Here is an 11640-nt window from a genome sequence, read left to right as displayed (position 1 = left end):
CCATTTTGACAGAACTCTGAATGTCAGTCATTTACGCTATGTGTGTATATTTGACTGAGAAAATGAAAGTGTGTGTGTGTGTGTGTGTCAGTCATTAAAGCACTTGAAACCTGGCCTCTCAAGTGAGTGTATGAAGTACATTTTTTAATTACCTAATTCTTAAAGCAGCTCTGGCCTTTTTAGTTTACGCTGGTCTGCCTTTTTCTTTGTTTCAGTAGCCAAACAAAATATTTTATATGAACTTGTATTGTTTGCGGTAGCTCCTGAAATTCATAAATCACCATCTTTGCACTTTTGCCCCTAGTTATTTAGTTTGAAGCCCTCCCTAACAATTACACTCATTGCTTCCTTCTTCCGCAGATTAACGAGTTACCCGAAGGAGTGGTCAAGTCCCCCTCCAACAAGTACCAAGTGTTCTTCTTTGGGACACATGAGACGTAAGTAAATAATTTTTGATGCAATGAATCCTATCACATAGTCTTGCCTAATTCCAAATGAATCCCTAGCCCCTACCTTCTATACAATAGTCGCGATATGAGAGGCTTTAATAGGCTAGTCTGTATTTTCTCCGTATTACTTATACCTATCGGAGAACAAGTTGAAGCTACCACCATATCGTTCCTTACACCTATCAAATTCTCTCCAGACCTCCATGAGTGCACTAGGTGTTTCATTTGGAATGACACATTAGTCGTTTACCTGGTAGTTCCATAGAACAGTATTTTGAAGCTCTGTAGGTGGTTGCATGCGTCAACCTTTGAACTTTATAACCTTCACCCTCTCAGGGCATTCCTGGGTCCCAAGGACCTGTTCCCTTATGAGGAGGGCAAGGAGAAGTTTGGCAAGCCCACCAAGAGGAAAGGCTTCAGCGAGGGTCTCTGGGAAATTGAGAACAACCCTACAGTGATACACGAACCCGCAGGCTATGAGGTGTGTGCTTAGAGACGGAAAGGGACGTGTCTGTTTGTGTGCCTGCTGACATGCTTGAGCCTTTGTTCCTGTGTGACACATGATGGTATATGATTTTAGCAGATATTAAGACGCACACCACCCAATGTTTTTCTTTGCTATTCTGGGAACACAAAAACCCTAGTACTTTTCATCATTGATGATGAAGTAGTCCCAAATACACATTTACCTATACTCAACCTCAGCAAATACAGGTGTGCATTGGGAGTAGTTCACCACGTTTCCCATCCTTAATTCTGTTCTTTCTCCCCCAGCCAGCAAAGAAGGAGACTCCAGCAGAGGGGGCGGTGGAGGCAGGAGGGGCACAAAAGGGGGATGCAGAAGGAAGCAGTGACGAGGACGAAGGGACCCTCGTCATCGATGAGAAGAATGACAAGGGAGTGGCCAAGAGGAAAGCTGGGGGTTCCAGCGAGGTAAGTGTCAAACATTCACATGTCTAGTCAGTCTTAACAAGTAAAACCATACCCTATATCGCTACTGTATTTGTTTATATTTTGCCAATTTAAATTGATTGGGCATTCAAATGGCTGAGCATTTACTAAGAAGTCAATTGGCTATATAGCCACTATTGTAGGTAGTAATTTATGACAATGTTCCCTCTAAGCTGCGCAGCTCCTTCAGGTCTGCAGTGGAGAAGAAATGCCAGCCTGCGCAGAGATCCTGTTGCATGAAATGTAACTTTACTGACCTTTAGTTTCCCCGTTAGTTTACATTCTTTCCTGAAACGGATCAACGTTTCCTTCTACAGTAGTGTGGGAATTATGATCAAATGAACATATCATTATTTTTCAATGCATCAAACCCAACTTGGCAAGATTGTCAGTGATTGTGTCATAGACAGAGCGCATCAGAATAGCATTCTATTGCATTGGCCGGCACAAGCAGTTTCAAAATCAAATTGTATTTGGCACATACGCCGAATACAACAGCTTACCGTAAAATGCTTACTTACGAGTCCTTAACCAACAGTGCAGTTCAAGAAATATAATAAAGAAAACATTTACCTTATAAGCTAAAGTAATTTAAAAAATAAAAAGTAACACAATAAAATAACAGAAGCTATATACATCTGCTACCGGTACTGAGTCCATGTGCAAGGGTACAGGTTAGTCGGTGTAATTTGTACATGTAAGTAGGGGTAAAGTGACTGCATAGATAATAAACCACAAGTAGCATCAGTGTAAAAACAAAGGGGCAAGGGGTGTCGACGTAAACAGTCCAGGTGGCCATTTTGATTAATTGTTCAGCGGTCTTATGGCTTGGGGGTAGAAGCTGTTAAGTTGCCTTTCGGACCTAGACTTGGCGCTCCGGTACCGCTTGCCGTGCGGTAGCGGAGAGAACAGTCTATGACTTGGATGACTGGTCTTTTGGTCTTTCCTCTGATAATGCCTAGTATATAGGTCCTGGATGGCAGGAAGCTTGGCCCCAGTGATGTACTGGGCCGTACGCACTACCCTCTGTAGCGTCTTATGGTCAGATGCCGAGCAGTTGTCATACCAGGCAGTGATGCAACCGGTCAGCATGCTCTCAAGGGTGCAGCTGTAGAAATGTTTGAGGATCTCTGGGCCCATGACAAATCTTTTCAGTCTCCTGAAGGGGAAAAGGTGTTGTCGTGCCCTCTTCACGACTGTCTTGGTGTGTTTGGACCATAATAGTTTGTTGGTGATATGGACGCCAAGGAACTTGAAACTCTTGACCCTCTCCACTACAGTAATGTCGATGTGAATGGGGGTGTGTTCGGCCCTCCTTTTCCTGTAGTCCATGATCAGCTCCTTTGTCTTGATTACGTTGAGGCAGAGGTTGTTCTCCTGGCACCACACTGCTGGTCTCTGACCTCCTCCTTATAGGCTGACTCATCGTTGTTAGTGGTCAGGCAGGCCTACCACTGTTGTTGTCAGCAAACTTAATGATGGTGTTGGAGTCGTGCTTGGCACAGCAGTCGTGGGTGAATAGGGAGTACAGGAGGGGACTAAGCATGCACCCCTGATGGGCCCCCGTGTTGAAGATCAGCGTGGCAGATGTGTTGTTGCATACACTTACCACCTGGGGCCTGCCCATCAGGAATCACCCACTGTTGGAATAGAAGCGCTTTTGAGATCAAAGAGCAGTGCCGTGTGTGAAAATGTTTTCATATTCTTTAATAGTTAGCAAGTTATTAGGCAGGTTATAGCTAATAAACGCTGTTAATTTATTAACCTTTATTTAACTAGGCAAGTCGGTACAAATTCTTATTTACAATGACGGCCAACCCCAGACGACGCTAGGCCAATTGTGTGCTGCCCTATGGTACTCCCAATCACAGCCGGATGTGATACAGCCTGGAATTGAACCAGGGACTGTAGTGACGCCTCTTGCACTGAGACACAGTGCCTTAAACCGCCGCGACGCATTTCTTGCCATCTTTCAAAAGCACGTCAGGTTAAGACCTTTGTTTTTGTCTCAAATGGGCAGTAGTGTATTTTGAGACGGGCTTGAATATACAAAGAAGACAATATTTTTTACAATTCTCTGTATGGTACCAATAATGATACTTTTATTTTGTAAAGTAGTTTCTTCCTTCATTCGTCACAATACAACACAATTTCCAGTCACATATTTTGCCCATGGTGTTCACTGTTTACAGACAAGTTTTTCTGTTTTCTGATAAGTGACTTGAGCTTTCAGACAAATAAAAAAAACCTAAGGTTAATGTTAAGCCCTGCATAATGTTTTTAAAAAGTCTAGTGGAATAAAGGCCTCAATCAATAGCTATTTTCATCTGAAAATGTTATGCAATGCATTTGATCCATTGTTTTAGTTGATAGGCAACTGTGAATGTCCTAATAGGCTCCAAATAGCTTCAGTTGTCTACTTGGACATTTTCTAAAACTGTAACTGAAAGTGGGCACAGCCTCAGTGTTCACAGTAAAAGCGTGCTGTAAGTTGCACAGAATGCTCACAGTGTTCAAGATTCTGCTCATAAAGACCTGAAATTTGCTCAGTGCCCAAAAAATGTTTGGAAACATTGATGGCCGGTATCGCAGAAGAACTGCCTCACAGGCAATGTGACGTTACCATTTTCTGCTTTAAACGGAGTTACATGTTCCACAGGAATATTCTGCAGGAATATTCTGCAGCACTTTATAATAACGATAAGTAAATAGTTTATTCATAATTAATTAATAATTACTCCCACGCGTAAATGTTAGTAAGCTAGTTATTCTCACATTTATAAACAACCTTTTTAAGTATGTAATAATTATTCATAATGTCTTGAGTGAACAGTGCACATTCTCATAAAATAATGTACATGCCATTGGTATACCATTCAGCAGTACCTGATGCTCCTTAGACTGAATCTGCAGTAAGGGAATCTGTTTCTTTTTTGAACGAAGTGGAGGTGAGGAGCATCGTGAAACGTGGTGGAAAGAACAGCAGAATATGTAGTGCATATTTTATGCTAGAATGGCCTTGAACATATCATTGGTTAAACAATCACACACTACAGAGGATGTTTAAGGGAATCTATTTATAATTTCATTCAAACAGTCACACTGTTGTAATAGTGTGATGTGTAACTTCAGACGCACTCTATGCTGGTCAAGTAACATTTTCGTCCGAAAACGGAATTACAGTGGGGCAAAAAAGTATTTAGTCAGCCACCAATTGTGCAAGTTCTCCCACTTAAAAAGATGAGAGGCCTGTAATTTGGGAAGACTGAATCTGCAATAGGTAAGCAGCTTGGTTTGAAGAAATCAACTGTGGGAGCAATTATTAGGAAATGGAAGAAATACAAGACCACTGATAAGCTCCCTCGATCTGGGGCTCCACGCAAGATCTCACCCCGTGGGGTCAAAATGATCACAAGAATGGTGAGCAAAAATCCCAGAATCACACGGGGGGACCTAGTGAATGACCTGTAGAGAGCTGGGACCAAAGTAACAAAGCCTACCATCAGTAACACACTACGCCGCCAGGGACTCAAATCCTGCAGTGCCAGACGTGTCCCCCTGCTTAAGCCAGTACATGTCCAGGCCAGTCTGAAGTTTACTAGAGAGCATTTGGATGATCCAGAAGAAGATTGGGAGAATGTCATATGGTCAGATGAAACCAAAATATAACTTTTTGGTAAAAACTCAACTCGTTGTGTTTGGAGGACAAAGAATGCTGAGTTGCATCCAAAGAACACCATACCTACTGTGAAGCATGGGGGTGGAAACATCATGCTTTGGGGCTGTTTTTCTGCAAAGGGACCAGGACGGCTGATCCGATCCGTGTAAAGGAAAGAATGAATGGGGCCATGTATCGTGAGATTTTGAGTGAAAACCTCCTTCCATCAGCAAGGGCATTGAAGATGAAACGTGGCTGGGTCTTTCAGCATGACAATGAGGACATGACACGAAGGAGTGGCTTCGTAAGAAGCATTTCAAGGTCCTGGAGTGGCCTAGCCAGTCTCCAGATCTCAACCCCATAGAAAATCTTTGGAGTTGAAAGTCCGTGTTGCCCAGCAACAGCCCCAAAACATCACTGCTCTAGAGGAGATCTGCATGGAGGAATGGGCCAAAATACCAGCAACAGTGTGTGAGAACCTTGTGAAGACTTACAGAAAATGTTTGACCTCTGTCATTGCCAACAAAGGGTATATAACAAAGTATTGAGAAACTTTTGTTATTGACCAAATACTTATTTTCCACCATAATTTGCAAATAAATTAATTAAAAATCCTACAATGTGATTTTTCTGGATTTTTTTTCTCATTTTGTCTGTCATAGTTGAAGTTTACCTATGATGAAAATTACAGGCCTCATCTTTTTAAGTGGGAGAACTTGCACAATTGGTGGCTGACTAAATACTTTTTTGCCCCACGGTATTACCTTTTTCTTGCCAGTGATATACCAAAACCAAAGTGTGAAAATAGTCTGCGCTTAAAGGTTATACATGTAACATTTCCACCTGCAAATCATACATGTAACATTTCTTCTTCAGTCACATATCAGCTGTAATGAAGGAATGAAAATCCACTAGAGGAAAACGGGCCGATCCGGCCAGCTGTCATGTGTAGGTTACATCTCCCTGATTTATGATTAGTTTGGGTTTGCAAGGTTGACATTAGCAAAACATTTGCATTACAACACTTCTTCGTTTACAAACAATATGCTTGCAAAAAAAAACGAACAAATAAGCAATCATGTACAGTGAGTGGCAAGACAAACTATGTGAACCCTTTGGAATTACCTGGATTTCTGCATAAATTGGTCATAAAATTTGATCTGATCTTCATCGACGTTACAACAATAGACAAAACGGTGTGCTTAAACTAATAACACACAAATTATTGTATTTTTCTTGTCTACATTGAATACATAATTTAAACATACTTTTCCCAACCTACAAAATGAATGTGAACCCCTTGGCTAATGACTTCTCCAAAAGGTAATTGGAGTCAGCTAACCTGGAGTCCAATCAATGAGGTGAGATTGGAGATGTTGGTTAGAGCTGCCTTGCCATTTAAAAAACACTCAACATTATTTTGCTATTCACAAGAAGCATTGCCTGATGTGAACTATGCCTCGAACAAAATAGATCTCAGAAGACCATAGATGAAGAATTGTTGACTTGCATAAAGCTGAAAAGGGTTACAAAAGTATCTCTAAAAACATTGATGTTCATCAGACCATGGTAAGACAAATGGTCTATAAATGGAGAAAGTTCAGCACTGCTGCTACTCTACCTAGGAGTGTCTGCCCTGCAAAGATTACTGCAAGAGCACAGCGCAGATGCATAAAACACTAAACAAGAATGGTGTTCATGGGAGGACACCACGGAAGAAGCCACTTCTGTCCAAAAAAAAACATTGCTGCACGTCTGAAGTTTGCAAAAGTGCACCTGGATGTTCCACAGTGCTACTGGCAAAATATTCTGTCTACAGATGAAACTACAGTTGAATTGTTTGGAGGGAACACACAACACTGTGTGGAGAAAAAAGGCACAGCACACCAACATCAAAACCTCCTCCCAACTGTAAAGTATGGTGGAGGGAGCATCATGGTTTGGAGCTGCTTTGCTGCCTCAGGCCCTGGACAGCTTGCTATCTTCGACGGAATAATGAATTCTCAATTTATCAAGACATTTTGCAGGAGAATGTAAGGCTATCTGTCCGCCAATTGAAGTTCAACAGAAGTTGGGTGATGCAACAGGACAACGACCCAAAACACAGAAGTCAATCAACAACAGAATGGCTTCAACAGAAGAAAATACACCTTCTGGAGTGGCCCAGTCAGAGTCCTGACCTCACCTTGACTGAGATGCTGTGGCATGACCTCGAGAGCAGTTCACACCAGATATCCCAAGAATATTGCTGAACTGAAACAGTTTTGTAAAGAGGAATGGTCCAAAATTCCACTACAGAGAAGGTTTGGTTGAGGTTATTGCTGCCAAAGGAGGGTCAACTAGTTATTAAATCCAAGGTTTCATTTACTTTTACACCTTGCACTGTGAATGTTTACCCGGGGGGTTCAACAAAGACTTGAAAACATAATTGTTTGTGTGTTGTTAGTTTAAGCAGACTGTTTGTCTATTGTTGTGACCTAGATGAAGATCCGATCAAATTTTATGACCATTTTATGCAGAAATCCAGATATTTCCAAAGGGTTCACATGCTTTTTCTTGCCACTTGGGGAAACATGTCACTTGAATAAGGGTGATGCGTCTTTCTCTCTCTCTGAAGAGCTCTCCTAAACGACCTAAGGACACAGAGGGCAAAGGTGACTCGACGGTGGATAGTAAGAAGTCTGACACTGAGCTGAAGCTTAATGACAAGGCAGGGCATAAACCCACTGAGCTGTCTTCTGCGCCGGGTGAATCAAAACCACCGACCGAGGGCCAACTAACATCAGAGAAGGTGAGGGAAGCTTGTCTTTTGACCGTTGAGTTAGATATGAAACAACCTTTTTTCACTATGTTTTACATCGATCTCCTGTTCAGAGGAGATCTATTAATTTGGTCATACATCAGGGCCTGGTCCAGGGTGAGTTTCCCAAAAGCCTTCTAGCTAATGTGGCCTGTTATTTCTGTGGACAATCTTCTGTGCTTGAACTAACGAAATTGAACAAATGAAGCACTTTGCTGTTCTACGCGGAATTGTTCATCAATAGATACTGTATATACTACTGCACTGGCAACGAGGCTTTCGAGAAACTCGCACCTAATCCACCTAACTTTGAGTAGTTGGTGGTGTTTGGTTCATATCCAACATTATAAAAAAAAATGACATTACTGATGCGATGTAACATTTTCTCTGTGCTTTCTTCTCAGCCTGTGATGGACAGTGCTTAACATCAAGCCTCCGAGGATGACCAAGAACCCTTGGTTCTTCTCTGTGGAATTTGGGGCGTCAACATACAGTAATTAGCTAATCTTTGAATGCTAGTTTTCTGCTGTTTAAGTAACTGGAAAGTGTTAAGACCTATATAGAAATTGTACTTGCTATATATCGATAGATATATATTGAAAGGCAAAAAAAACTTACTTGCCAGTTGGGGATATTGTATATCCCAGAATTGAAATTGTCAAGTCAAACCAATAATGATGAGAAATTCAAGGCTCAAGAGGAAATGTGTTTCGGATGTATAATTTTTTTTGTTTGTTGCCCAATTATGATGTCTGGCTGCTAGGTGTCAAATGCATTACAGTTTAGAGAGTACACATACGGTTTCTTTAACAAGAATCTAAACATAAGCAAATGAATACAAAAACAAAACAAATTTGGGGAAATCTAGTAAACATTCATAATAAATTTCCATTTGACATAAAAATCCAGTTTTTGAATAGGTTTTTAGTTATGAGGGTCGTTGGTGTTAGACTTGATAGCTTTTTGCTATGTCGTTGTGCTTTATAAAAAGATGTGTTCTTGGCTTTAAGGTGTATACATAATAGTAATTGTACTTGCTTTTCTTTCCCTTTCCTCGGCCTGACTTTGAAACAGGCAATGTATTTTCTTACTCATGGTGTGTTGCACTTTTAAGATATTTAACTTTGCCTAGATCATTAGCAAGTTTTTCTAGCGACAACTATCGTTTTAACGCTATATAACATGTTGCATGTTACCTGTACATGGTAGGTGACCAAATAATGCACCTTCAATGACACCGAATTCCCGATTTTGATTGAATGTCACATCTATTTACAGAAGCACAAGGAAACAAAAACCACTTTGCAAACCCCTGTCTTAACCCTTTACACTCAAACCCATTTATGGGTTGAAAATGGCAGATTTGGGCACTGATAAGTCTAAATTGGAACGCAGTGGCTCTACAGTAACATGCTATAAATGACGTCAGAGCTCTGGCTCTGCGTGTCACAGCGCTGTATGGGTTTTGACTGACAGCCTTTCTTGTCGTGTGCGGTGCTCAAGTTCAGAAGTTGCCCCCATCTCTCCCTTACTGGTTGTATCCAGAGTATTTTCAGATTTTGGTATTAACAAATGCGAAGAAAAGTACACTAAATGTAAAATGCACATAAAATCAGCAGTGTAATGTTTGGATGTCAGGTGAACTGTTGTCCTCAGCGTTGGTCTAAAAATGATTCCATAATCTCCAAACTGTTCCCTTTCAATTGTCTCCATGCTTATGCATATGCATTATCATATGTCTTCTATCAGAACCATTACAATATATCACTGTCCATATAGGTCAATTCCAATGTGTAAATAGTGAAGGGAAATCTATATTTCAACAACTACCCCAAAATTAAATGTTTTAAAAGCAAGAAAAACATTCCTGAATGTTTCTGTGACAATGTTGGTATTAACCAGTGACATGTTTGATGAAGCGCAATACTTTCAGGTCTGGAAGATGACTAGGAAGGGGACTATGTTCTATGGAAGGGGCATTCACTCCTACCCTGGAGGTCTGGAGTACTGCTGGTTTTCAGTTCTATTAATTGCACCTAATTAATTTCACCTACCTGATATCCCAGGTTAAACCTGATTTTAGAAAGGGAATAATGAAAAGTGGAAAAAAGCAGTGGAAGGTTCAGATTTTAATATGAGGGTTCTTGAAAAAACATTTTAAATTTCTTGATAGAAACTGCACTGTTCATTGGTCCAGACATTTTACAATCTCATGTCATCCATCTCTTATGGTGCTTTATTGGTGACAATGTTGTGAAAAGGACATCAGCCTTGTGGCCAACAAGATGGTGTTCAGGTTATTTTGATATTGGGGCACCTGTGAAAACCGAACACTTCAACACTGTGCAGAATAGCTCTGTCTTTGGGTACATGATTGTCACAATTCTGATTTGAAGTTGCTCTGCATTTCCCTTATACTATCCACTGTGGGGCATACTTAGAGTATGTGTAACTGTGTGTAGCTTAATATTTTGGTGCGAGTGACTTGCCCTTCAAACCTTTTGAACTGAAACAGAGTGAGACTTGTCCTGTGATTTTGGCTGCTAAACCAAATGTTTTATTATTTTGTGTTGTCGTAAGAATATAACCCTTGTTGTTATTTGAAATGCAATATGTGAATTTCTTTCTTTTTTTCGGGGGAGCCCTTTTTTGTCACATTTATTGGTCCCTCCCTTATGTATGTTTTGTGATTTGTGGGGGGGCCCCGTGTCTTCAGTTTTATGATTGGATGATTTTTGGATATGTCATTCATTTGTTGTTGCAATTTTGTGGCCCTTGCTTGGTGAAATCCATATATGCATTCAATCATCAGGTCTTTTTAGAATTCCATAAGTCATTAATTAACTGAACCACGACACACAGGGAGGGGCGTTTCAGGAACAGGCCTTAGAACTGCTCTAAGTCTGTACTGAATATGGCCCAGACCTTTACACCAGGCTTCCCTTTCAACTGCTAGACCGTCACTCATTCATAGTCAACTTTGTACGCTGACTGACCTGCTCCATGATTCTGGACCTTTTCATTATTTTTCCCTTTTACATTTCAACTTTCAAAACCTAATGCTGTCAAAAGGATTCTATTTTTGATGGGTCATAGCCAGATCCTTAGCAATTCACAGTGGACTTAAAATCCCTCAAAAATGTAAGGGGAGTAAAATTCCAGTTACTTTCTTTGGATCTTTTTCACTGATTGTCAATCCGCCACGCTTCTTGCTTAGTTCTACCATTGTAGCTAGCCGCCAGTCCATTTTATTTCAAACCAATAAACATGTTGATTACAAAATGAGTCCACCTGCTTGTCATGTTTAACTTTCTATGTGCCTGTGATTATGTGGACTTATGTCAACCCCACCAGGAGTGCCTTTCCTTATAGAATGTTCACCTTCCCCTCTTATCGTTCCACCTGGACATTAACGTTCATCCCACAGCTGCCACCAAATGTAAGATAGGGTACGAGAAGACCTGCATCTTTTACTGAAGAGTATTCTCTTCAGAGTATTCCGACAGTGTCATTGTTGACTTGCATCTTTTACTGAAGAGTATTCTCTTAAGAGTATTCCGACAGTGTCATTGTTGACTTGTGGAAAATATGTTTGTAGATTCCTGTTAAAGCATTTTCTTATTTATCCTGGGAATGGGTAAATCATAAATGATTTCAATGGGTTAATAAATGAACTCTTCAGTGTATTTATGAGAGCCATTTTATTTCACAATGATGTATGGTTAACTGTTGTGTCCTGTTCTGGCCACAAGATGTTAGCCATAATACATTGTAATTCCTTC

General features: G+C 40.7%; 1 protein-coding gene across 1 annotated transcript in view; it reads left to right on the top strand.

The window, feature by feature from the left end:
* Positions 1-11140, top strand: part of LOC110488233 (hepatoma-derived growth factor) — a 15607-nt gene extending 4467 nt beyond the window's left edge. Inside the window, exons 2-6 of the mRNA XM_021560375.3 lie at positions 361-437; positions 786-930; positions 1224-1382; positions 7676-7849; positions 8263-11140. Coding sequence (XP_021416050.1) covers positions 361-437; positions 786-930; positions 1224-1382; positions 7676-7849; positions 8263-8283 — 576 coding nt within the window. The 3' untranslated portion in view covers positions 8284-11140. The remainder of the gene's footprint in view (positions 1-360; positions 438-785; positions 931-1223; positions 1383-7675; positions 7850-8262) is intronic.
* Positions 11141-11640: the final 500 nt, after the last annotated feature.

Source organism: Oncorhynchus mykiss, chromosome 30 (genome assembly GCF_057628025.1).
Source record: "Oncorhynchus mykiss isolate SJ-2025 chromosome 30, ASM5762802v1, whole genome shotgun sequence".
NCBI lineage: Eukaryota > Metazoa > Chordata > Actinopteri > Salmoniformes > Salmonidae > Oncorhynchus > Oncorhynchus mykiss.
This window is presented reverse-complemented; position numbering and strand designations above follow the sequence as displayed.